The following is a 27342-nucleotide window of genomic DNA, read 5'->3' on the forward strand; positions in this document are numbered from 1 at the left end:
CTGTCTTTGTGTGGCTCACAGCCCAGGAAGGGGCGCCCCAGGAGTCTTCCTAGGTGGGGGACAGAAGCTGGGGGACAGAAGCTTCCGGGGGGAAGTAGGGAAGGCTTCCTGGAGGGTCGCAGCAGGGGTCCCTAAGTCCACGAGATGGGAACAGCATCCCAGGCAACTCGTGGGCAGGGGCAGTGGACTGGGGCATCCAGGGATGCTGAGCTCTCGGGGGCCCAGACAGCATGGTCTGGTTAGGGGGCAGGGATACAAGGCACAGTGGGAAGGACCATCCCTGTGGTCAGCCTGCAGAGTTGGGAGGACTTTTGGAGGAAGCTGTCTGGCCAGGTTGTGTTAGGGAGAGAAGCTGGGCGCCTGGGGATGGGGCTGGAGGGTGGGGGGGGGCTCCAGGAAGCCTGGGGTCAGGGCCAGCACTGGGCTGGGACCGGCCACACGGGGCAGGGGGAAGGACTCGTGACCGATGAGACTGGGCTGTCACCGAGACTTCTTGCATGCGTCGGCCCTCATGTTTTACACTGAGGTGGGAGTCCGGGGTGGGGCACTGTGAGTCCCCTCCTGACCTGGGAGCCCAGCCTTTGTGTCCCCACCTCCAGGCCCGGGCCCCTGATGGTTCAGTTCTGGGCCTTGGGCTGCTCCAAGCCTGGGGCAGCGGTGTTGGAGGTGGAGACGTGAGCTCCGTCAGCCTGGGGCCGGCACAGGGGGCGGTCATCTCCAGGGCCAGGACCTAAGCATGGAGCTCTTGGGCTAGCTCTCCTGTAGAATGTTCTGGGGACTGAGTCAGGAGCAGGGCCCTGGCACTGCCCACCTCCAGGGCGCCAAGCCCACAGGCTCCAGTGCCGTGGGTGCAGCTGTGGAGATGTGGGGCTTGGGGGTCTTTCCTGCGTGTCCTGCGTGACCCCAAATTTCACACACAGAAGCACCCAGATGCCAGGGAGCTATGTTTGTGGCCTTGAGGTGACTGGCCTACAGCCCCGATTCTTTCAGCATCATGCTCCTCCAGCGCCACTCTGCACCCAGTGCATTTTCTCCCTGGGGGGGCTGGGTGGTCCCTAGGGAACGCTTTAGTCACAGGCCAACGGTTCAAGGGAAATTAAAAACTGCCAAGAAGAGCAAAGTCTTCACTTCACTGTTTAAAGCCCTGATACCCTTGCAGGTGCCTCTGTCGTGAGGCTGGCCTGACTGCTTCGGGTGTCACCCAGGCTCTGGCTTGGAGATTAGCAAACAGGCTCCTGTAGAGTTTCGGACTTTCCACTACGCCGGGGGTTTCCATAGCAGCCCCTTACCTGGAGCGGCCCAGGGTGTGTGGAGGCGAGAGGGGCCCCTCAAGGGCCGGCACTGCCTTCAGCCAGGTCACTGCCTTCGGGGCTGAGCCTCAGCTCCTTCTCCGGACAGCGAGCAGCCCAGCAACTTGCCCACCCCTCAGTAGTGAGTCTCTGAGCCTCTGTCCTCACCTGCAAGGGAGCGAGCACAGGAGCTTCTCCTGCAGTGCAGTGATGCTACGTATGAGACACACCAGCCCCACTGCACACTAGGCACTGTTCTGAGTACTTTGCAATTGCCCTTACTTAATCCCAGAACCACCCTGTTCATTCAACATTATTATCATCCCCATTCTACAGATAGGGAGATTGAGGCACAGAGAGGTTAAGGAACTTGACCAAAGTCACACAGCTAGTAAATGGCCTTGGATGGATGGTGTCCAGGTGCATGCTCTCAGCACATAGGACACTCCTTTGTTGCCCATGTCAGGCACTCCCAGCTTGCCAGGAGGAGGAAATGCTCCCTGAGAGATATGCCCAGATGTCAGGAAGGAGGAGGCCCCAGTGGCAGGGTGGGAACAGGAGGGGGTCCTGTCCCTCGGGTGCTGGCCTTGGCCCCTCAAGGAAGCCTGGACACTACAGTCTTCTCCTTTTGCCCCAGATGGGGGCTTCAGTCTCTGTGGCTCCCCAAAAAGGGCTGGGGTCCCAGGGGTCAGAAATCCTGAGTTAGAATGCCCTCAGGGTCCTCAGAATGCCAGCCCAGGCCTCAGCTGGAGGAGCAGAGCAGGAGAGGCCCTTGGCCTGCCCCCTGAGGACTTCCTGGGTGGTGGGCACCAAGGGAGGCTCGGTCTCCTGGTGACTCTCTGCCAGGACTTTAGCACCCTCTTGTCCTCCAGCTAGCTGTGTGACGCTCTCTGCACCTGTTTCCCCAAGAAAAGCTGCTCAACGTCATTACTCACTACGAAAATGCAAATTAAAACCAAATGAGATACCACCTCACACCCACTAGGGTGGCTGTTATCAAAAAACAGACAATAACAAGTGTTAGAGAAGATGCAGAGAAATCGGAACCCTCACACGTTGATGGTGGGAATGTAAAATGGTGCAGCCATTCTGGAAGAATGTTTGGTGTCTCCTCAATGAGTTAAACATAACATTACCGTATGACCCAGCAATTCCACTCCTAGGTGTACACCCAAAAGAATCGAAAACAGATACTCCAACAAAAGCTTGCACACAAATGTTTATAGCAGCATTACTCACAACAGCCAAAGGATGGAAACAACCCAGCTGTCCATCTACAGAAGAATGGATAAAGTGTGGTCCATCCTACAATAAAGTATCACTCAGTTACAACATGCATAAACCTCAGAATTGCTAGACTGAGTGTAATAAGTCAGACATAAGACCCCACCTATTGGGCCTCCCTGGTGGCGCAGTGCTTGGGAGTCCGCCTGCCGATGCAGGGGACGCGGGTTCGTGCCCTGGTCCGGGAAGATCCCACATGCCGCGGAACGGCTGGGCCCGTGAGCCACGGCCGCTGAGCCTGCGCGTCCGGAGCCTGTGCTCCGCAACGGGAGAGACCACAACAGTGAGAGGCCCGCGTACCGCAAAAAAAAAAAAAAAAAAAAAGACGCCACCTATTGTGTGACTTCATGTATGTGAAATACCCAGAATAGGCAAATCGAAAACAGCAGACTTCCAGGAGGTGGGGGCAGGGGAAGGAGTCACTGCTTAATAAGTATGGGGTTCCCGTTTGGGATGATGAAAAAGTTCTGGGAATAGACAGTGGTGATGATTAATACAACATTTTGACGTACTAATTGCTCCTGAATTTTAAACTTCCAAATGGTTAAAATGGTAACTTTTATGTTATGTATATTTTACCACAATAAAAATTAATTAATTTTTTTTTTTTTTTTTTTTTAGCGGTATGCGGACCTCTCATTGTTGTGGCCTCTCCCGTTGCGGAGCACAGGTTCCGGACGTGCAGGCTCAGCGGCCATGGCTCACGGGCCCAGCTGCTCCACGGCATGCGGGATCTTCCCGGACCGGGGCACGAACCCGCGTCCCCTGCATCGGCAGGCAGACTCTCAACCACTGCGCCACCAGGGAAGCCCAAAATTAATTAATTTTTAAAAAATCAATTGGGCATATTTGTGTGGATCTATTTCTGGGTTCTCCATTCTGTTCCATTAATCTCTGTGTATGTCCATCCATCCATACCACAAATATTTGACTACTGTAATTATATGATAAATCTTGAAGCCCAGTAGACCAATTCCTCCCATTTTATTTTTTTCCAAAATTGTTTTAGCTACTGTTGTTTCTTTGATTTTCCATATAAATTTTAGAATAATCTTGTCTCTATCTACAAAATTATTGTTAGGATGTTGATAGAAGTTACAATTTGGGGAAAATTGGCATCTTTATTACGTTAAGTCTTCTAATCCATGTGTGTATGTTTCTCCATTTATTTAGAACTTAATTGATTTCTTTTATCAATGTTTTGTAGTTTTCAGCACACAAGTTCTATACCTGTTTTGTTATACTTACACTTAAGATTTAAATTTTTGAGCAAGCGTAAGTAGCTTTGTGCTTTTAATTTTAATTTTTGTGTGTCTATTCATTGTTAGTATTTAGAAATACAAATGATTTTTCACATGTTCATCTTACATCCTACAACCTTGCTGAATTCATTTTATTTGTTCTAGGAGTGTTTTTATTTTGTTTTGAGATTTTCTACAAAGACAATTTTATCATCTGTAAATAGAAACCGTTTGATTTCTTCCCTCCCAATCTGTATGCCTTTTATTCCCTTTTCTTGCCTTATTGCACAGGTTAGAGCTCCCAGCACTATGTTGAATAAAAGCGATGAGAGTGGACGTCCTTGCCTTGTTCCTGATCCTGGAAGAAAAGCTGTAGGTTTTTTGTAGATGGCCTTTATCAAGTTTACGAAGTCCCTTCTATTCCTATGTTTATGAGAGTTTTTATGATGAATGGGTATTAAATTTTGTTATATGCTTTTTTGGCATTGATTGATATGATCATATCATTTTTCTTCATTAGGCTGTTAATATGGCAAATTACATGGATTGATTTTTTTGAATATTGAACCAAACTTGCATCCCTGGAATAAACTCCACTTGGTCATAGTATATCTTGTTGAATCTGATTTTCTAATATTTTGTTAAGGATTTTTGCATTTACATTCACAAGGTATTTTGGCTTATAGTTTTCTTTTTGTGACTGTCTGTTTGGTTTTGGCATTAGAGTGATATTAGCTTCATACAATGAATCAGGCCATATTCATCCTCTTTTATTTTCTGGAAGAGATTGTGTAGAATTAGTGTTAATTCTTTTTTAAATGTTTGGTAGAAACCCCAGTGAAACCATCTGGGCCTGGAGATTTTTTTTTTTTTGAGGGGAGTTAAATTAGGAATTTAATTTCCTTAATAGTTACGGGGTATTTTCTAATTATTTTATATCAGGTTAGTTGTTGCAGTTTGTGGTCTTTAAAGAATTGGTTCATTTCATGTAAGTTGTCAAATTTATGAGTGTAGAGTTGTTCATAATCTCCTCTCATTTTCCTTTTGATGTCCTTAGGGTCCACAGTGACACCACCTGTGTCAGTTTTAAAATTGGAAATTTGTGTTTTCTCTGCCTCTTTTTTTTTTTTGCAGTACGCGGGCCTCTCACTGTTGTGGCCTCTCCCATTGCGGAGCACAGGTTCCTGACGCGCAGGCTCAGGGGCCATGGCTCACGGGCGCAGCCACTCCGTGGCATGTGGGATCTTCCCGGACCGGGGCACGAACCCGTGTCCCCTGCATCAGCAGGCGGACTCTCAACCACTGTGCCACCAGGGAAGCCCATGCCTTTTTTTTTTTTTTGGTTTTGGTTTTGTTTTTTTTTTTTTTGGTCAGTCTTTCTGGATGTTTGTTGATTTTTAAAAAAATTTTCTCAAAGAACCAGCTCTTTGTTTCACTGATTTTCCCTGTTGTTTTTCTATTTTTAATGTTATTGATTTCTGCTCTTTACTATTCTTTTCCTTCTGCTTGCTTTGGGTTTATTTTGCTCTTATTCTTGTAGGTTCTTAAAGTGAGTGCATAATTATAACCCTCTCTTCTAAAGTCTGCATTTAGTGCTATAAACTTCTCTCTCTCAGTACCGATTGAGCCACATCCCGCAACCTATGATATGTAGTGGTTTCATTTTTCATTCAGTGTATTTTTTGAGACTTTCTCTTTCATCCATGGATTATTTAGAAGTGTGATGTTTAGTTTCCAAGTGTCTGGAGGCTTTTCTGTTCTCTTTCTGCAACTAATTTGTAGTTTGATTCCAAGAGAACACAAACTGTGATCAGAGAGCACACACTGTGTGGTTCCAATTCTTCTAAGTGTGTTGAGGTTTGTTTTAGGTCCTAAGAGATGGTCTATCTTGGTTTATGTCTGTGGACACTTGAAGAGAATGTGTATTCTGTAATTTGGGGGGCATGTTCTATAAATGTTGATTAGATCCTGCTGGCCAATGGTGATGTTGAGCTTCTCTGTTTTTTTGTCTCATGGTTCCATCAATTGCTCAGAGAAGGATTTGAAGTCTCCAATTACACTGGATTTATCTATTTCTTCTTTAGGTTCTATTAGTTTTGCTTCATGTATTTTCTGCTCTGCTGTTTGTTGCACGCACATTTAGGCTTGTATGTCTTTTTGGTAGATTGACTGTTTCATCACATGATGATAAAGGGTCAATTTTCATTGTTCTGGTCATTTTCTTTGCTTTAAAGTCTACTTTATCTGGTATTAATGGAGCCATGCCTGCGTTCTTTTGATCAGTGCTTGCATGATATACCTGTTTTTGTCCATCCTGTCATTTCTGATCTACTTTTTTTTTTTTTTTGCAGTACGCGGGCCTCTCCCTCTCCCGTTATGGAGCACAGGCTCCGGATGTGCAGGCTCAGCAGCCACGGGTCACGGGCCCAGCCACTCCATGGCATGTGGGCTCTTCCAGGAATGGGGCACGAACCCGTGTCCCCTGCATTGGCAGGTGGACTCTCAACCACTGTGCCACCAGGGAAGCCCTCTGATCTACTTTTATGGTTATGTATGAAGTGAATTTCTTGTGCACAGCATATAGTTGGGTCATTTTTTTAAAACTACTCTGCCAAATTCTTTTACTTTGTGTGTTTATAACATTTACGTTTAATGTAATTATTGATACATTGGGCTTAAATCTGCCATTTTACTTTTGTTTTCTGTTTGTTTTCTCTGATTACTTTTTCCTGCCCTGTGGGTTACCTGAACATCTTACAGAATTCTATTTTGATTTATCTGTAGTGTCTTTGATTGTATCTCTTTGCAGAACTTACTTATTTATTTATTTTGAAGTGTGGTTAATTTACAATGTTGTGTTAGCCTCTGCTGTACAACAAAGTGGTTCAGCTTTATATATATATGTATAATATATATATATTATATATATATATATTATTTTTCATAGTCTTTTCCATGATAGTTTATTACAAGATTTTGAGTATAGTTCCCTGTGCTATACAGTAGGACCTTGTTGTTTATCTATTTTATATTCTTTGCATAAATTTTTAGTAGTTGCTCTAGGTATTACACTACCCATTCATAACTTATCACTGTCTACTGGTCAAGATTTTACCAGTTTCAGTAAAGTGTAGAAAGCTTACCTCTCTTTACATCCTTTTAGCTTCCTTATTTATAATATAATTTTCTTAAATATTTATTCTAAATACTTTTAGAACTATATCAGTGTTATAATTTTTGCTTCCACTGTCAAATATAAATGTATAAAACTCAAGAGAAGAAAGAAAATGTTTTTACTCATATTTTTAGTCTTCTCATTGTCCTTTCTTCCTTTCTGATGTTCCAGAATTACTGCTTTATCATTTTCTTTCTGTTTAGAGAACACTCTTTAGCCACTCTTTTAGGGTTGGTCTGCTGGTGCCAAATTTTTTCAGTTTCCTTTATCTGAGAATGACCTGACTTCTCTTCATCCCTGAAGAAGGTTTTCACTGGATGTAGAATCCTGGTTGGGAGGGCTCTTCTTTCAGCACTTGAGAAATATTGTGCCCCTTGTTTCTGGCCTCCATAATTTCTTTCTTTTTAAAAAAAATAAATTTATTTATTATTATTATTTTTGGCTGTGTTGGGTCTTTGTGGCTGCACATGGGCTTTCTCTAGTTGTGGCGAGTGGGGGCTACTCTTCGTCGTGGTGTGTGGGTTTCTAATTGCAGTGGCTTCTCTTTTTGCAGAGCACAGGCTCTGGGCATGGGGGCTTCAGTAGTTGTGGCACATGGGCTCAGTTGTTGTGGCTCGCGGGCTCTAGAGCGCAGGCTCAGTAGTTGTGGCACGTGGGCTTAGTTGCTCTGTGACACGTGGGATCTTCCTGGACCAGGGCTTGAACCTGTGTCCCCTGCATTGGCAGGCGGATTCTTAACCACTGCGCCACCAGGGAAGTCCCTGGCCTCTGTAATTTCTGAAATTGGTACCATTCAGATTTTTTTAAAATAAATCTTTATTACTTTTTATCAAATTGTTTTTTTTTCTATTATAGGCAAGATGTCAGATCTCTCTCATTGCTTTCAAGAGTTTTCCATATTTTCAGTTTTTAGAATCTTTGCTATGATACGTCTGGGCGTGTATTTCTTTGGTTCTATCCTATATGTTCAGCTTCCTGAATGTATAGGGGTTTATGGCTTTTGCCAAACTTTGGGAACTTTTCAGTCATTGTTTCTTCAAGTAGTGTGTAGCCCCATCTTCTTTCTCCTCTTCTTCTGGGACTCTAAGGACAGAAATCTTTTGTGTAGCCCTACAGGTCCCTTGGGCTCTGTTCACTTTTTTCAGTCTGTTTTCTCAGTGTTGTTTGAATTGGGTAATTTCTATTGTCCACTTATCCTTTCATCTGATCGCTCCATGGTGGTTTAAAAATTTTAGTTATTTAGTTATGTTCATTTGGCCCTTCTTTATACCACGTATATGTATATATATTCATATATATATATTTTTCTTTTGCTGAGACTTTCTTTTTTTTTTTTTTTTTGGCCCTGTGGCATGTGGGATCTTAGTTCCCCAAACAGGGATCAAACCCGTGCCCCCCGCAGTGCAAGCACAGACTCTTAACTGCTGGATCATCAGGGAAGTCCCCCAGAGACTTTCTTAACTGAGAGTTGCTAACTTTCCATTTGTTTCTAATGTGTTTTAATTGCTCACTGAAACACTTTAAATAAGGCTTCATTAGTCAGAGTTCTCTGAAGACACAGAACCAATAGGAGATTAAATAAATAATATGTATTTGTTATAAGGAATTGGCTCACATGGTTATGGAGGCTGAGAAGTTCCAAGATTTGCAGTCAGTGAGCTGGAGACCCCAGAGGAGACAAGGTTTCAGTTCAAATCCAAAGGCCAGAAAAGACGTCCCAGCTCAAGGCAGTCAGGCAGGGGGACTTCCTCTCACCTGTGGGAGGGTCAGCCTTTTTATTCTATTCGGGCCTTCGACAGATTGGATGGCTCTTTTTGGCTGTGCCTGTTGGTGTTTCTGCGTTGCTGGCATCTCCAATAGCAGGTCTTGGGTATGAAAGGCAAAAATTACAAACAGAACAAAACAGGGGACTCATCACCAAGTTTTTCTGAGGGCCCTGGCTGGTCTGCCTCCTCTCTCTGCCTTTCAGAGTTTTCTTATATTAGTTTTGTATATAATGTCCAGGGGTTTGAGTTAGACTTAGCAAGAGGAGTAGAGAAAACCACATCTATCGTTTTCCCAGACTAACGCTGCTGCTTTCGGGCATGAGTTAAACGTACGCGTGTCCAGCCTGGGCACAGCTGCTCAGGTGGTTTTGCCATGACAGAAGGATCTAGGGTTTCTTCACTTCCTCCTTTGAGTAAAAGGTGTCAGCGAGAGGACAGCAGGCATGCTCCCTTCCCTGGATCCCAGCTGTGCCAGGTGTGCCGGGTGTGGACAAGGGCCGAGGAGCCCCACCCAGCTCAGCCCATAGCCCATGGCAGTGAGAGTATGAAGGAGGCTGGTAAGTGATGTGTGGATGTGTGACTCCATGACCCACAGGAAGCATTTATTTGGCACCTACTGCATGCCTGCCAGTGTTCCAGGAGAACAAAACAGACCAAGCTCCCTGCCCAAGAAGCTCCTACTCTAGTGGGAGGGGATTGACAATGCACAGAACAGGTAAGAGGCCCATACATACTAGAGGCATAAGTGCAGGTGAGGAAACAGGGCAGTGGGGAGGAGGGGAGGTGGGTGTGGGGTGTGGCGTCAGGTTTTACAGCAGCGGGAGGGGAGGCAGCCTGAGAGGAGGACTCTGAACCAAGCCCTTGAAGATGTGCTCTCTGGGGAGCAGGTGTTCCAGGTGCGGGGGTGGGGGGGCGGCAGCAGGTGCAAAGGCCCTGTGGAGACATCTGCCTGGCAAGGAGGCCGGTGTGTCCTGAGCAGCAGTGTGGGCAGGAGGGAGCAGCAGGGAGCCGGCAGGTGATAAGAGCTGCATCCTGGGAGTCTGACCCTTCTCAGAGTGAAAGCAGACAGGGAGACTCAGCAGGAATCCACCCCAGTGACCAGAGAGCCGATGGTGGCCTGGACCAGGCGGGAGGGTGGGGCACAGTCCAGCACTGGGTGTGTCTGGGGAGGGATTTGCTTAATGTAGAAAACATTACGGTGACCATAATCTTATGGCTTAATGTAGAAAAATCTTATGGTGACCAAGGAGGGAGAGGGGGAAGGGATAAACTGGGAGGTTGGGATTGACATATACACACTACTATATATAAAACAGATAACTAATAAGGCCCTGCTGTAGAGCACAGGGAACCCTGCTCAATACTCTGTAATGGCCTATATGGGAGAAGAATCTAAGAAAGGGTGGGTAGATGTATCTGTGTAACTGATTCACTTTGCTGTACAGCAGAAACTAACACAGCACTGTAGATAACTATACTCCAACAAAAAATTTAAAAACTAAAATAAAATACTAAGAGAGAGAGGAAAAGAAAAGGGTGGCTGTGGGTGTGAGAAGCAGGGAGGAGCCCTGGTAACGGGAGGGATGGGGTCGTCGTCAGCTGAGATGGGAAAGCCTTGGGAGGGTCAGGCTGGCAGGCGGACCACGTGACGTGGGACTGAGGGCTGGCCTGTGGACTGAGCCAGTCACAGGTCACCAATGAGCTTGCCGACCCCAGAGCCATTTGAGGAGTGGGGTGCAGCCCAGGAGAGGGGAGCAGGTGGGGGGCAGGACTGCGAGGTGCACACCCCCTGCGAAGGGCAGCGGCGTAGGGGGAAACCCAGCGCCTGTGCACCTGGGGAGGGACCCAGCCCAGGCGGGGATCACGTGGTGCAGGTGGGAGGGAGGCCTGCAGCCACCTATGGTCTCGCGTGGCCCCCAGAACGTGTGGCCGGGAGCGCGGCCAGTTCACGGCCCGCCCCTCTGTCTGGCTCGGGCTTCCTGCTCAAAATGTGGCTCCTGGGGCATCCACAGTGCCTGGGAGGAGTGCAGAGTCCCAGGTCTGCAGAGTCAGACGCTCTGGGGAGGGTCCAGCAACCTATGTTTCCACAAGGCCTGTGGGGTGGGGTGGGGCAAGGCTGGGGGTCTCTTGTTCTGCTCTTTGACCACTGGTTCTATAAAATTGACCTTTATTTTCGGTAGAAATTCTAGAGCACTACAGCCATGACAAACTCCTCTCCTTGCTGAGTCCCCGTTTTGCCTTTACTGAGCTATGCTTTCCCTGCCGTGCAGTGCACGGATCTGTGTGCCCGTCTGCGTCTGGCACATGGGCCCACCCGTGTAACTCACACCCCTATCACCATACAGATCATTTCCATCTCTCCAGAAAGTTCCTTGGTGCCACCTCCTGGAAGGGACCTCTGATCTACTTTGGGTCACTGTGGATTCCTTTTGCCTGTTCTGGAAATTTCTATAAAGGGAACAGTCTGGTATGAAACTTTACCCATTTGACTTCTTTCACTCTGAGTACGTCTGGCTTCTTCCATGTGGCTGTGAGCGCTGGTTCTTCATTCCTTCCGCTGTCTGGACCTCCCAAGCTTGTTCATCCGCTCACCTGTTGAGGACATCTGGGCTGTTGTGGACAAAACTAATGTGAACCTTCTTGTCCAAGTCCTTGTTGGACCAAGGTTTTTATTTCTCTTGGGTAAGTAGATAGCTAGGGGTGGAATTCCTGGGCCATAGGGTAGATATGAATTTAGGGAGCGCAGAGTTTTCCAAAACAACTGTGCCGTTTTGCGTTCCCACCAGCACCACGTGAGGGTTCCAGTTGCTCCACATCTTCGCAACTCCTGGTGATGTCTGATTATGGCTAGTCTGCTGGGTATGTGGTGGTGTCTCACTGTGGCTTTGATTTGCATTTCCCTGATGACTAATGTTCTTGTGCTATCGGCCACTGGTGTATCTTCTTGTGCAAAATGTCTGTTCAAGTCTTTTGCCTGTTTTAAAAAAGGCTTGTTTGTATCATTGATTTGTCAGAGTTCTTTACATATTCTAGACACAGATTTTTGTCAGATATCGTGAAAATGTTTTGAGTATTTTCTCTGAGTCTGGGAGTTGCCATTTCATCTTCTTAGGTTTTGGTATCTCCTGGCCACAGCCTGCAGCCCTGCCCAGCCCCTGCCAGGCCCATCCTCTGCAGGATCAGGACATGTTAAGTGGACAAGAGGATGAGCCCTCGCCCAGCTGGGGAGCCAGCCTGGGAAGTGCCGACGGCCTGGCGCTGGGAAGAGCATGACCTTGGAGTGACAGGACGGGGACCCAGCCAACACTGTACAGGAGCAGAAAGCGTGGAGGGAGTTTCCAGGTCAGAGAGCCTCTGGCTGGCATAGCCACAGCAGTGTCTTCAGCCTCCGCCTGTGGCCCTGAATCCCCCGTGCAGATGCTGGTCACCCACTGGCCCCACTGGGAGGCTGGCAGGCTGGGACCTGGGCCACGGTGGGCCGTGGAAATGCACACTGACACCAGTGTTCTCTGGGGACATCCCTTCCAGCAGGTCCCCACCAGCTCCCTTCCCGCTGAGTGTGCAGGGAATGAAGCAGAAAAGTGACCTGCTCCGGGGTCAGAGGGGAGTCCCCTGCGGATTACGTGTGAGGGTGAAGGAAGGGAAACCCCCAAAATGTCCCTCAGCGGAGACAGGTTAGCATCGAGGCCACCCCTCCAGACAATGGCCGAGCCAGGGGGAAGGCGGGGCGGCTGCTGCAAATTGCCGTGCGGTGTGTACAGGGTGACTCGATTATTGCGATGAAAACAAGAGAAGGAAAAATAAAACCTCTCAGTCTGGAAGGGGACAAAGCAGGTGTGAGCCCTGGGGCAGGCGGGAGATGGTGAGATGGGGCTTCACTAGTTCATCTGTACACTTAAATATGGTTCGAATTTAATAACATGCACAGATTAGTTTTTACATGAAAAGTAGGAAATAAAGTATAATGGAAACTATTCGTAGCACCCAGTAAACTATAAAGATAGGAAGAAATCTGCTGCACCCACATTTTACGTTTTATGTATTTTTATTATTTATTTATTTATTTGCTGGTATCTCTTTTTATTAAGGTATAATTAACATATACAATTTTTTAAAAAGAAGAAACAGAAAGATACACCATGCTTCTGGATTTCATTTCTTAATTGCATTTTAAAAGGCAGTTCTTCATATCTACGGAACAGAAACAGACCCACAGACATAGAGAACAGACTTGTTGTTGCCAATGGAGCTGGGTGGAGGGGGAAGGATGGAGTGGGAGTTTGGGGTCAGCAGATGCAAACGAGTGTATATAGAATGGATAAACAGCAAGGGCCTACTGTATAGCACAGGGAACTATATTCGGTATTCTCCGATAAACCATAATGGAAAAGAATATGAAAAAGAAAATACATATGTATAACAAATCACTTTGCTGTATAGCAGAAATTAATGCAACATTGTAAATCAACTATACTTCAATAAAATTTTTTTTAAAAGCCAGTTCTTCCTTAATTATTCTCTAAAGTTAATGTAATTCCAATTGAATTACTAAAGGGGGTTTAGAAGTTGAGTCTCATGTTCTTTTGGAAGATGAATGAGCAAGAGACAGGACACCTTCGAAGAGGATCAAAGCTGCCCCAGATAAAGTATTAAAAAGCTACAGTGAGAGGCTTCCCTGGTGGCGCAGTGCTTGAGAGTCCGCCTGCTGATGCAGGGGACACGGGTTCGTGCCCCGGTCCGGGAAGATCCCACATGCCGCGGAGTGTCTGCGCCCGTAAGCCATGGCCACTGAGCCTGCGCGTCCGGAGCCTGTGCTCCACAGCGGGAGGGGCCACAACAGTGAGAGGCCCGCGTACCGCAAAAAAAAAAAAAAAAAAAAAAGCTACAGTGAGGAGGGCAGGGGGACTGGTGCAGAGAGACACAGATTGCTGGTGTGAAATGCAAAGCTTAGCACGATATCCAAACACAACTGTGGATTGTTAGGTAATAAATGCCTTGCATGGAATATGTTGGAGGGGGGGAGTAGATGGACCAATTGACGAATAATCTTATCAGTGCAAAAAGCCAAACACCAAAAAAGATCCCGACTAGAATAAAGATATGTCTACAAAATGGAATAAAATGCTAAAATAAAGATGAATGCTGGTATCGTTTTGTGGTGGAGAGGAAATTTTTACGTATGATAGGAGAAGCAAAAACCATGACAGAAAAGACAAATGCAAGATACTTGTGTATAAAAATATTTAAAAAATTAAAATCGATATAACAAGCTGAAGAAAATATTTGTGACACGTATATGAGGATTAGGTAATATCTTTAATACAGAGAATTCTCAAATCAATAAGAAAAAGACAAACACTCAAGCGTTTAAAAAGAAAAAGAAACAGAGAAGAGAGACTTGATTTTCCTAAGTTTTATTCCACAGCCCAACAGCAACAGAGGCTGGAATCCAGCATCGTTTCACCATCTACTTTGGGACTTTCTGAACATCAGTCTATAAATACGTATATAGCCTGTGCACAGATAATAAAATGGTGTTCTCCACTACGTGTTTGTAAATGTGCTACAAGGGGACTCCCTTGGCATATGTGGGCTTGGAGGAAGGGCAGGTTAAATCCAGTAAGCTGGTGGCTCATCGCCATGTTCTCAGGGACATCAGTGCAATGACATCACCATGAACGGGGGTCCCAGATTGCAGCCCTGCACCCAAGGCTCCCCCACGGCAGCTCTGGATGGGGTGCTGTTGGGAAGGGGAGGTGCAGGGACCTGGCGCCCTAAGGCCTCTTGTCCGGCAGTTGGGAAGATGTGCAGTCACCGTCTTAGCCAGGAGAGGGGGATGTCTGGTCGCTTTTGTGGGTGGCGGAGGTCCTGGCTTTTGTGCTCAGACAGACTGGGAAGGGGTCTTGTCTTTTCCACTCCCCTCATCACTGCACAGAGTGGCCTGTCTGAGGCTGTGCCCTGTGAGGTCGCTGGCATCCACTGGGACCACCCGGACACCTGGCTGCGAGGCCAGGCCCTTCTGAGCTGTCAGTGGCTGCTTTCTCTCTCTCTGCATATGTAAAGCATCATTAGTGGTCAAGACAGCGGCAGGCTGGGCGGAGGGTCAGACCAGAGCCTGAGGACCAGTGGGTCACCTTGTGGTCAGGCCAACACAAGGGCGAATTCCTCTTTTACCCCCACTGCACTTTGTCTTGGGGAGAAGAATGAATGTTCACTCATCCATCCATCCATTCCCCCAAGAGCATCACAAAACAGCACCACTCGCCTCCCGCTAGCGTGAGGTGGGTCAGGTGACCTGCTTTGGTAACTGAAACGTGGGCGGGTCCCTGTGTTCCCTTCCCCTGCCCTGGCTGCACATTCCAGATAGAAAAGGGCACTGGCCATCAGTCTGCCCCACGGGGGCCGGAACCATGAGGGTCAGGACGAAGGGACAGGACACCAGCCTCTGCTGCTGCAGCCCTGGGTCCTGGGTCGTCAGTGCTGAGGCCTAACCAGCCCACCTGCCGATGTGCCCAGCCTTGGGCCGACAGCCGGCAGCTTCTCCCACCCTCCAGAAGCACGGTCATGGGAGCCTTGGGAACAGGATGCCCTGGTCAGATCGGTCGGGGCCAGGCTGTATACCATCCCCTGCTTGGAGGTTCACAACTTCCATCACTGAGCCTTCCATCATAAAGGCTCTGATAAGTCCCGCAGGAAACGCACCCACTTAACATTCCACTTCCCCCAGCCCTATTTCAACAGAGCCTCTTCCCTTCATGGAACATTTATAGACACTGCATGTGGAGTTGTATGCCTGAAGCACCAGTGTGGGAATCAGCTCGAGACACGCAGGATGACTGAGCCCAGCCGGTCTCCCCAGGATCCTGTCTCCCTGGGAGCTTACCGTGCAGTGAAAGCATGAAGGTCTGGAGTCGTGAGCCCGCTTAGTGGGGGCGCTGGGCTTTGCACCCCCCACTTCATCCCACGCCCTGGCCCACAGCCTGGGAGATAGGGGGTCTCTGCAGCGCCTCCACCTGAATGACCTACAAGCAGCCAGGAGCCGAGGCCTGACACCTGCAGGCAAAGGAAAAGGTCTGAATCCCAGTCCCTGGTGGCCCTCATGCTCCTGTGGCTTCCCTCATGCAGCTTCTGGACAGTGGTCCCGTCGTCCCCCCCACCAGTGTACGCTCCCAGAGAGGCATGGCTCCACCCATTGCCAGGCCCCCCCTCTGCTTCATGTGCCCCCAAATCCTCTCCAGATGCCTGCGAGACCCCCTGCTACTCTGGGGCTGTGCAGGAATGCAGAAGGACAGCATGAGGACCGAGCAGTGTAGGAGGGGAGTGGTCGGTGGTTGGTGCCCTGGCACCAGGACAGGCTCCTCCTAGGCCGTACACAGCCTCGGGTGAGGGGCCGAGCCCGACAGGAGTCAGGTGCCGCTCAGGATGCCTTTGGGCCCAAAAGCCTCTGAACTGAGCTGAGATCAAGCTGTGGGTCACCCTTTCAGGCCAGCACCCAGAGGGTGACCGCCAGGCCAGGCGGGGCCTAACCACAGGCCCACCGAGGCTCACGCAGGGGTGTCAGCAGGTCCTCACTGGGCCCGCGCCAGCCCTGCAGAAGTCCCGGCCAGGGAAGGCAGGGCTCTCAGGCAGACTGGGCTGGGCTGGGAGGGACTGGGGTTCACCCAGGAAGCTTCAGAACTGCCCCTCGCAGAGCGTGACCACTGCTGGGTGCGGGGCCATAGAGGGAGGTGGAGCTGGCGGGTGGTCCCCATGGAGATGGAGGCCTGCTTTGTGTCTCGCCCTTTGCTCCCATGCATGTGATTTTCGGGTTTCCTGGGGTGTCCATGAGTGAGGACAGGGGTACCCTTGGCCGGCAGAGGGTCCTGACATGTCAGACTCTGATGCTGGTGGTGGCCTCAGAGACTGAGCTGGTCACCAAGAGGCCAGCTCCTCTGAGGCCTGTTTCCAAACCACTAGGGCCCCCCCACCCCCCCCAGACAGTGCTGGTCTCTGCCAAGCTGCCGCAGGGCATACGGTGACCCGAGACCCTGACAGGAAGGCACCTGCCCGGGAGTGTCCTGGGTTCCCCCCACTCCTGTACTTGTCCAGGTACCCTAGGTGGAACCTTCCAGGAGCCTCTGCTCCACGTCACCAGGCCAGGTGATCTTGCCCCCAGGACGCCTTCCCTGCTGTTCGGGTCCAACAACGAGAAGACAGTCCCTTCCATGGAGCTGGAATGGGCCCCTGGAATCCCCACATTCCCCTTCCGTTACAGGAACAACATGGACAGGGCAGAGTGGGGAGCAGGGGTGTGACATGGGAGTTGGGTGGTGTGGTCAGGTGACAGAGAGGCCTGCACCCCAGTCACTCCTGGTCCTTATAATAATTTTTAATCTGGTGTCCTAGTTAAAAAACAAAGCTAAACTAAGTAAAAGGAGGAGAAGGCAATCAAGACAACGTACTCAAACATGGGGAAAATGATTTCATTTTCGTCATCAGTATTGTCTTCACTCCACCAAAAAAAGTTTTAATAAACTCTTGTAAATAAATATTCTAAAATATTTAGAAAGATATGCTCATGGATTGAAAGAATTAATATTGTTAAAATAACCATATTAGCCAAGGCAATCTACAGATTTGATGAAACCCCTATCAAAATTCTAATGGCAGGTTTCACAGGAATAGAAAAAACAATCTAAAAATTTATGTGGAACCACAAAGACCATGAATTGCCAAAGCAATCTTGAGAAAGAAGAACAAAGCTAGAGTTTTCACACACCCTGATTTCAAACTATGTTACAGAGCTACTGTAATGAAAACAGTATGGTACTGGCACAAAAACAGACACATAGATCAATGGAACAGAATAGAAAGCACAGAAGTAAACCCACGTATATATGGAAAATTAATTTATGACAAAGGAGCCAATATACAATGGGGAAAGAACAGTCTCTTCAATTAATGGTGTTGGGGAACACTGGACAGCTACATGCCAAAGAATGAAACTGGACCACTATCTTACACCACACACAAAAATTAACTCAAAATGGATTTAAGACTTGAACATAAGACCTGAAACCACAAACTCCTAGAAGAGAACATAGGTGGTAAACTCCTTGACATCGGTCTTGGCAATGGTTTTTTGGATTTGACACCAAAAGCGAAGGCAACAAAAGCAAAAATAAACAAATGAGACTATAATCATACTAAAAATTCTTCTGCACTACAAAGGAAGCCATCAACAAAATGAAAATGCAATGTACTGAATGGGAGAAAATATTTGAAAATCATATATCTAATAAGGGGTTAATATCCAAAATATATAAAGAATTCATATAGCTCAATAGCAAAACAACAAACAATTTGATATAAAATCTAGGCAAGGAATCTGGATAGATGTTTTTCCAAAGAAGACATATAGATGGCCACCAGGTACATAAAAATGTGCTCAATATCACTAATCATTAGGGAACTGCAAATCAAGACCACAGTGAGCTACCACCTCACACCTGTCAGAGCGGCTAGTATCAAAAAGACAAGAAATAACAAGTGCTGGGGAGGGTGTGGAGAAAAGGGGACCCTCGTGCACGGTTGTGAGAATGTAAACTGGTGCAGCCACCACGGGAAACAGTATGGAGGTTCCTCAAGAAAGAAAAAATAGAACTACCATACGATCCAGCAATTCTATTTCTGGATATTCATCCTAAAACAAGGAAACACTAATTTGAGAAGATATCTGCACCCCCACGTTCGGCATTATTTACAGTATTCAAGACACGGAAACACCCTAAGTGCCCATGAATGGATGAATGGATAAAGAAAATATGGTGTATGTATACAATGGAATATTACTCAGCCGTAAAAAAGAATGAAATTTTGCCATTTGTGACAACATGGATTGACCTTGAGGGCATTATGCTAAGTGAAACAAGTCAGACAGAGAAAGACAAATACCATATGATCTCACTTACATGTGGAATTAAAAAAAAAAAAACACCTGGGACTTCCCTAGTGGTCCAGTGGTTACAACTCTGCGCTCCCAATGCAGGGGGCCCAGGTTCGATTCCTGGTCAGGGAACTAGATCCCGCTGCAACTAAAGGTCCCACATGCCACAACTAAGACCCAGTGCAGCCAAATAAATAAATAAATATTTTTTAAAAATCATAGAAACAGAGAAGGTGGTTGCCAGAGGTGAGGACTGAGGGATGGGCGAATGGGTGAAGAGGGTCAAAAGATACAAATTTCCAGTTATAAATAAATTCCCATAGATAGGGATGTAATATACCGGCATGGTGACTATAGTCAATAATACTGTGTTGTTAAAAACAGAAACTATTTTAGAATAGTTTGTATCTACGGAACATTTGTGAAGCTAGGACAGAATTCCCCCAAACCCCACCCAGTCTCCCCTATCACTAACGTCTTGCATTAGTGTGATACAATTGTTACAATTAACGAACCAACACTGATACAACATTCACTACACCGATAAGCCACAGTCTACTAGATGCCCTTGGTTTTCCCCTAATGTCCTTTCTCTGTCCCATTTAGTCATCACGTCTCCTTACGCTGTTCTTGGCTGTGACGGTTTTTCAGATTTTCTCTGCTTTTGTTGAGCGTGACAGTTCTGAAGAGTCCTGGGCAGGTATTTTGTATGCTGTTCTTCCCCTGGAATTTTCTGGTATTTTTCTCACTGGTGGAGGCAGGGTCATGGGGAGGGAGCCCACAGAGGTGACGGGCCATCCTCATCTCAGTGCCTCCAGGTCAGTACTGTCCACTCCACTCTTGACGTCGACCTTGACCACCTGGCAGAGCTGTGTTTGTCAGGTTTCTCACTGCAAAGTTACCCCCCCGCCTCGCGCTGAGCTTTTTCTGGGAAAGTCAGGAGGCCCAGCCCACACCCCAGCAGAGGTGGGGGAGTTATGCCCCCTCCAGGCCCCAGCTGAGCCCCTCCCCCCCACTGCCCCTGGGCCCCTCCCACCGCAGTAAACTCCCCCCCAACCCTCACCCAGCACCTTCACCCTCACCCTTGATCTCCCTAAGCCCACTGACCTCCCTCTGCCCACACCTGCCCTCCTGCCCCTCCCCCAAGACCACAGCCCTGCCCCTAAGCCCCCACCCCCCCACCCCACACTCAGCGCCCCATTACTGAGCCCCCCTCTCCCTCCCCCCATCCCCCGACTCCCTAACCCCACCCAACAGGGGCGAGCCCCCCCACCCTTCCAGCCAACACCCAGTGGCACTGAGGGCTCCCCCGCCCCTCCCCACTCCCCCGCCCCCGCACGTCACGTCACCCTTCGCACCCCCTTCGCCCAGCGGGCCCAGCACCCCCGGTTCCTGCTGGTTTCTGGAAGGCCCCTTCCCAGGTTCCATGGCCCTCTCCTCCCCGGGAACCCTGAGCCTGGAAACCCTGGATGGCTCGGACCCTGACCCAGCCCCGCTGCTGGAAGGGGAGCCGTGTCCCCAGCCCTGTGAAATCAGTGAGGCCCTTTCTTCTTCTCCATAGACCCCTTGCCTTTGAGGGTCTGGTGGGAGAGACCACAGGCTGGGGTCTGGGGGACAGTGGGGCGGCAGGAGCATGGGGGTGGCTGAGGGGTGCACAGCTAGGGAGGACACAGAAGGAGGGAGGGGCCGTGGTGGACCCTGGGCCCTTCCAGGCCCCCTGCCCTCCCATTTGTGGGGAGAAGCTGCCCACCTGACTGCGCCCACCGAGCCCCCTCTCGAGGTTGGCACTCCCCACTGGTCTTCCTGCCCCTTGACCCTGGGGGTCGAGAGGGGTGAGTGTCATGGTGGGAGGTGGGTAGGGGCCGGGCTGGGCGGTCTGATCAGTCTCCGTGCTGGGGGTCTGGGGCTCCAAGACGGAGGCTGATGGGACACTTTCTCCCTGTCTGGTGCGCGTCCTGTCTCCTGGTTTGGTGTCCCCACGGCCACTGCTGCAGTCCTGGACCCGGAAGCAGAGCACAGCACGGACATCATCCCGGTGGGCTCCAGCGAGCAGTCATCCCCACCGTCACCCAGGCTCCGCAGAGGTGAGGGCTCATTCAGGTACTGGCTCCATCACTTGGGATGCTGACCCCGGGCCTGGGCAGAGTCTAGGGTTCCCGGCTTCTGGAATACTCCCACGTCACTCAGGAGCAGAAGGGCCCCACTCAAAGCCTCCCCCACCCCACCCCACCAGCTCAGATGTTTAACATGTCGCCATGAAAGGTGGAGGGGACAGGGCGGGGCGGGGGGGCTGATCCTCTGGTTCCTGTGACATCAGAAGTCCTTCACCAAGGACTTGTGAGGCTCATCTCTTGAGATGTCTAAATTAGGAGACAGGCAGAGGAAGGGGCTACTTATTTTCTTTTCCAGATCTTATTGTTTATGAAGTCAAGGTTAACCAGCGAGACATAGAAGGTGAGCATCGCACACCTGCCCAGGTGAAGGGACGTCAGACAGCTGAGGAAAGACTTGCCGCCTCACTCATTGTCCGTCCATGGAAGAGGGCAGTGTATGGTGCCCAGCTCGTGTCCCCTCCACCTGCCCCAAGGACCCTGACACTTCATTTGAAGCGTACACTTCATTGTCTTTTAGCGTAATCACAGATATGTGTACCCATCGCTACAATCTAATTTTAGGGCATTTTTGTCATCCGCAAAAGAAACTGGTACCCATCAACAGTCCGTCCTCATTCCTCATCCCTCTGCCTCCCCTCTTTCAACCCTAGGCGACCACGAATCTACTTTCTTTCTCTTTGGGTTTGCCCATTCTGGATCCCCTGCATTTACATATGAATTTTAGGATCATCTTAGCAATTTCTAAAAAAAAGGGAAGAAAGAAAGGAAAAGACCAGCTGGGATTTTGAGAAGGATCGGGTTTCTGAAAACCAGATTTGGGGAGGCTCTCCATTTTAACACTGTCTAGTCTTCTGATCTATGAACATGGGATGCCCTCCCATCTGTTTGATCATTGATTTCTTTGAGGACTAGTTTCTGGTTTTCAGTGTACAGGTCTTGCCCTTTTTTTGTTATTGTTAAACTTGTTCCTAAGTCTGTTGCTGTGCCTGCTGGCATTGTGACACGTTGCCCTGTGGGTTTTCACCTCAGACATGTGTATCTGCTGCGGAAGTTTCCGGGTGCACACACGGCACCCTTTGTTTGAGGGAGGGATGTGCACTCCGTGCAAGGTAAGCAGGGAGGCGTGCGGCGGCTCCATGGAGGCCTTGGAACAGAGGAGGCAGCCTGGCTTTGCCCTCACCAAGGACAAGTTCCTGGAGTGCCTCTTCTTGTACGACGAGGACGGGTACCTGTCCTACTGCTCCATATGCTGTGCGGGAGAGACGCTGCTCATCTGTGAGAACCCCGACTGCACGCGGTGAGGCCAGGGGCCCCGGGGGTCCGGGCAAGGGGTGAAGGGCCACTGCCCACAAGCCTGGGAAACTCCCATTCTTCTCAGCTCCGCATCCCAGAGTCCAAAGGGGTTCACCTCCCAAAAGTATGACTTTCTCCAAAGCTTTCCATTTCCATCTCAAATGTTTCATTTGGTGTATAGCCATGACCTAGGGGAAGGGTGTTGCAGAAGATCTGTGCTTGTGATTTCTCTTTCTGTTTTTATCGCCAAGACATAGCTGCTCCCTCCGTGGTTAAGTAGGGCAGCGACAGGAAACCCATGCGGCTGGGGTCAGGCGAGGCGTATTCATTCCCTGCTACATACCAGCCTAAGCGTTGTTACCCGTGGTCCCCTCCCCTCAGTCGTTCCGGGTGTCCTGGTATTTACTGCTGCGTCGCCCCAAGTCTGCAGCCCCGCCCCGACCCCGCAGTGGGCGCTCCTGCAGAGATCTTGCCTGGTTTCTCAGGATCTGGAGTTTGGAGGAGGGAGCCAGCTGGCTTAGGGGAGTCTGTGAAATCTGTCACTACCCACAGACCCCCTGCTGTCTTCTGCAGATGGCTGGGTTCCCATCGCTCTGGGTCCCCAAGAGGGACCCGTGCCCTTCCCCGGGCCGCAGCCCCGCCTCCCGCCCCTGCCAGCTCCGTCTTCTCACCTGAGCCCGCGTGTGGCCTCCACCCTTCTCTCCGGAGCAAGGAGCAGGCTCGCCTCTGCCTACCTGGCGGCCAAGGCAGTGGCAGGCCTGTCGCTGTGGTTCTCTGTTTGACTCCAGGTGCTACTGTTTCGAGTGCATCGACAGCCTGGTGGGCCCCGGGACCTCGGGGAAAGTGCAGGCCATGAGTAACTGGGTCTGCTTCCTGTGCCTGCCCTTCCCCCGCAGTGGGCTGCTGCAGAGGAGGAAGAAGTGGCGGGGGTGGCTGAAGGCCTTCTGCGACCGGGAGGCGGTGAGGACACAGCGGGTGCGGGTGCTCGGCGGCCCTAACTTGGTTCCTTTCCTCTGGTGACGGGCTGCAAAATGCCCGTCCGCTCCCTCTTACACAATGATGTTAAGGGCTTTTAAGCAAATGCACTTTTCTCATCCCCTCTTTGTCCGATAGATGCTCTGTCTTCTACAAGTCACTTTATTTTTTTTAACTTTTTTCTTTTTTTTAAATTAATTTATTGATTTTTGGCTGCGTTGGGTCTTCGTTGCGGTGCGTGGGCTTCTCATTGTGGTGGCTTCTCTTGTTGCGGAGCACGGGCTCTAGGCTCACGGGCTTCAGTAGTTGTGGCACATAGGCTTCAGTAGTTGTGGTTCGCGGGCTCTAGAGCACAGGCTCAGTAGTTGTGGCGCACGGGCTTATTTGCTCTGCAGCACGTGGGATCTTCCCAGACCGGGGCTCGAACCCGTGCTCCCTGCATTGGCAGGCAGATTCCTAACCACTGTGCCACCAGGGAAGTCCCTCTACAAATCACTTTTGCATGGCAGTTTTTCTTCCAAGCCTGGGAATGAGGCATTTGTAGGACGTAGGAGAGGGGCCCAGCAGAGGTGTGCCTCTAGGTCCAGCAAGTGGGAGTAAACGCCCGGGAAGGCTCTCCTGGTCCAGCCTGGACAGCTGGCACAGACGTGGGTCCTCTCCAGGATCAAGGTCGGGATCTGGGAGCTAGGCAGGAGTTTGGGCTCATCATGGTGGGTTGAGCTCTGTCCCCCAAAGACACATCCACGTCCTAACCCCTGTTGCCTGTGAACATGGCCTATTTTGGAAATGGGGTCTCTGCAGACGTAATTTAGTTAAGAATCTCAAGGTAAGGTCATCCTGGATTAGGGTGACATGAAATGCAATGATTGGTGTCATCTAACAGGAAGGAAGGGGACAGAGACGCACAGAGGGAGGGTGGCCACGTGATGGGGAAGGCTGGGTGCTCACCGTGGCGGCCTGGGGTCTCAGGCTCTCTCTCCTGTGGCACATGGCCAGGCTGGTTCTGGAGAGTTGCCACACACGGCATTGCTGGGCCACCACGGTGGCACATGGTAGCCCCACCACCCAGTGCTCCCTGAAGCCAGATGGGAGCAGGTGCCTTTATGGTGCTTTTCGGAGCAAGGTGCCTGCACTCCCCGTAGAGCCTTCTCGCGGTCCGGTGAGCGGCAGAAACGCTCCCTCTCAGTGCAGAAAGGCCCCGTGCTGGCAGACTGCAGGACGAGTTTCTCATTGAAGGGAGAAGGGGTTGATGCTCACAGCTGGTATTAGTGCCACTAGAGCCGGAGCACAGCGGGAAGGAGGCACTGCTCCTGCGGCTGCCGCGGGGGACCAGGACGTGTGTCTGCAAGTGTCCCTCAGGGCTGTGCCTGCGCGGGATCCGCCCCGCCCTTCTCACCTCCCCACGCCTCCTCCTCCGGGCAGCCTGCCCTCCCTTACACTCGCCCGCCGCTTCACTGGCTGCCTGCGTTGGGTGCCCACCTGCTCCAGCCCTGGGCAGACCCTTCCCCCTGGGGCTCAGGGTCTCCTGGGACCCCCCTCCCCCACCCCCAGGCAGTGCCCCTGCCTAGGCCTGGAATCCCATCCGCAGTTCGTGGGAGGCCAGGCACTCCCAAGTGCAACCTCCTGGGGGTCAGGTGGCGCTGGGCTGCTTGTTTCATGAATAGATCCATCGGGTCTCTGCCACCGGGTGCCCTGCGGGGTGGGCGGGTGTTACCCTAGGCCTTCCTGGCTCCTTCATGGCAGGACTCAGGGGCTGGCTCAGGCCTGGCCTGGGAGATGCCTGACACTGGTAGCCTTCAGGGGTGCTGTGTGGCTTGAGGCCCACGTTCAGAGCCCGCAGAGGGGACGGAGAGGGGTCGGGTGAATCCCATGGCCGTGGGTATTCAGAATCCCCCAGGTTTGAGACTCTTCCCAAGAAATACAAGGGAAGTGGTTTCTCTCGGGATAGAATTATCTTCCTTCACAGTCAGGATAATGCCCTCGCACCTGCCTTTCCTTTGCTAGAGATGGCCCAGGCTGGGGGCTTGGTGTGGAAGACAGAAGCCCTCGTCCTGGGTAATGGGTGGGGTCTCACGGAGGTCTGGGGGTCAGTGCAGTCAGGGTGGGGCCAGCTGCCTCGGCAGGTGTGTCCTCATTCATCAGGGGAAAAGCTTCTGCAGAGCCAGAAAGAATTTTTCTTGTCACTCATGGGCTGTACAACCAAGCAGTCATCAGAACATCCTTTTTTTAAAAAAAAATAAATAGGAGAGTCCCCTTGAGATGTACAAAACTGTGCCCATGTGGAAGAGAGAGCCCATCCGGGTGCTGTCCCTTTTTGGGGACATCAAGAAAGGTGGGTGCAGTGATGTCTGAGGACTGACAATGGAAGATGGGTCTGCCTGGAGCGAGACCCATGGGGGACCGGGGGAGTGGGCGATGGGCGGGGTCGAAATGTCCCCTATGATGCACTTGCTACATGTTTGAGGCTGGGGACCTGAGGGTCATTTTCAGGAGGAGAGGGTTGCAAGAGCACCTGGGGCTCCTTCCTTCAGCAGGGATGCCTTGGAAAGAAAATTCACGTTGCAAGATGGTGGGTGTGAAACGCTGTAGTGAGGGCCATGGGGCCCAGGCTCTCTGCCTAGGACAGCCCTGCCCACGACCACCAAACCTCAGACACCTCCACATACCTGGCCGCCTTACAGGGCTGCCCCACCCCTCGCAGGGCTCCCTGCACCCTCCCTCTCTACCCAAATCTCCCAGGTTGCGCAGGCTGGTCACGTGCTGCATTCCAGCCTTGCCTGGGTGTCCTGCCCCTCTGTACCCTGAGCAGACCCCACCTGCTGGTGCCTTTGGAAATCCTATGGATTCTCCTGGGCCCGGCAGATGTAAGAAGAATCTGTGAAAATACTCCTTGTCTCTGGCCAAATGGAATGGGGGGGGGGCGTCCACCCCACTTCTGGCACTACGCCCCGTGTCTTGTGTAGTGTGGTCACAGCGGCCTCATGCACACCCGTGTTAGGGACCTGGGGGCTGAGACGCACAGAGTGGGCACAGCTTTCCCCTGAAGGAAGCCCGTGGCCACCCAGCCTTCAAGTCCCTGCCCGGGCGATGCACCCTTAGTTCAATTTGTTAAGATTCTTTCTGGGCTAGTTGTCCCATGCCCAGGCTGCAGACCCCCTGCAACCAGCCGTGCCACACAGCCTGACCAGGTGACATCAGCGTGGACGGCCACCACCCAGTGGATTCCTAACCCAGAGAGTGACACTGCAGCCAGGAGGGCCTGGCTTTGCGACAAATTGCTTGACTTTCTGAAATCAGTTCTCAGTGGAGTTTGCTGGCTCCCCCCGTCATGCGGTTGAAAAGATAAAGTCTGCTTGCTAACGGCAGCCCTTTAGTTCCACATGGGGTCAAAAACCAGCGTCAGCCCTGTGTGTCCCCTTTGCTTCCCACCCAGAGCTGATGAGTTTGGGCTTTTTGGAACATGGTTCTGAGCCGGGGAAACTGAAGCATTTGGATGATGTCACCAACGTAGTGAGGAGGGACGTAAGTACTGCTGTGCTCCTCCAGGCACCAAGGGGTGAGAGCAGACCGGGGGGAGGGGGTGCGTCGGGGGAGGGGGACTGGACGGGGGGGGGGAGGTGCAGCCCGGATGCTCTGTCCCCAGCAGGGCCCACCTGGGGGGGGTGTCGGCCCCCCACGGCGGGAGAGCTGAGAGAGTCATGTCCATAGCCCCCCGCTGCCCACCGCCCAGAGGAGAACCGTTGGCCAAAGCTCCCGCCTGGTTTGTTGAAACCCAAGGGGCCTATCCCACCACCTGTGATGGTGCCGCCTAGGGAGGGGCTCCTAAAATAAAGTGCTGAGTCTTGAACACAACCACCACTGACTGTTTGAAAACATTCTCCGAGCGCTGTCGTGAAACGTCTGGCTCCCTCGAAGGCTATTTCCTGCTGTCCTGGACGGCGGCCTTGGAGGAAGGGCCTAAAAATGACTCAGCAGCTGGGCCGCGATCTGCCGTGGATGGGAAAGGGCCGGGCCGCCAGCTCTGTGGCCTCAGGGAAGGAAGACCTGGTCTGTCATCCGCTCGCCCACACAGCCTCTCACAGGAGAATTAAAACCCGTCATCCCCAGAGACCGACAACCACGGGCACGGGGTCAGAGGCGCCGGAACACTGGCCACAGAAGGTGGCAGCAAGGAAGCAGCCAATGTGGGGGGACCCAGTTCACCCCCCGGGTGCCGGCAGGGCCTCTCAGCTCTGCTCCCTGTCTGGCCGGGGGGCCGTGTCCCAGGGGCCAGCCCTCCT

General features: G+C 50.8%; 1 protein-coding gene across 1 annotated transcript in view; it reads left to right on the forward strand.

The window, feature by feature from the left end:
• Positions 1–466: 466 nt before the first annotated feature.
• Positions 467–27342, forward strand: part of DNMT3L (DNA methyltransferase 3 like) — a 34578-nt gene continuing 7702 nt past the window's right edge. Inside the window, exons 1-12 of the mRNA XM_029214602.1 lie at positions 467–549; positions 600–674; positions 15994–16064; positions 16844–17030; positions 20052–20215; positions 20675–20764; positions 21090–21134; positions 21824–21903; positions 21979–22091; positions 22876–23047; positions 25307–25394; positions 26496–26584. Of these exons, the coding sequence (XP_029070435.1) occupies positions 467–549; positions 600–674; positions 15994–16064; positions 16844–17030; positions 20052–20215; positions 20675–20764; positions 21090–21134; positions 21824–21903; positions 21979–22091; positions 22876–23047; positions 25307–25394; positions 26496–26584 (1257 nt within the window). The remainder of the gene's footprint in view (positions 550–599; positions 675–15993; positions 16065–16843; positions 17031–20051; positions 20216–20674; positions 20765–21089; positions 21135–21823; positions 21904–21978; positions 22092–22875; positions 23048–25306; positions 25395–26495; positions 26585–27342) is intronic.

The sequence above is a fragment of the Monodon monoceros genome, unplaced genomic scaffold (assembly GCF_005190385.1).
Source record: "Monodon monoceros isolate NGI ecotype Baffin Bay Population unplaced genomic scaffold, NGI_Narwhal_1 Super_Scaffold_11, whole genome shotgun sequence".
Lineage (NCBI taxonomy): Eukaryota > Metazoa > Chordata > Mammalia > Artiodactyla > Monodontidae > Monodon > Monodon monoceros.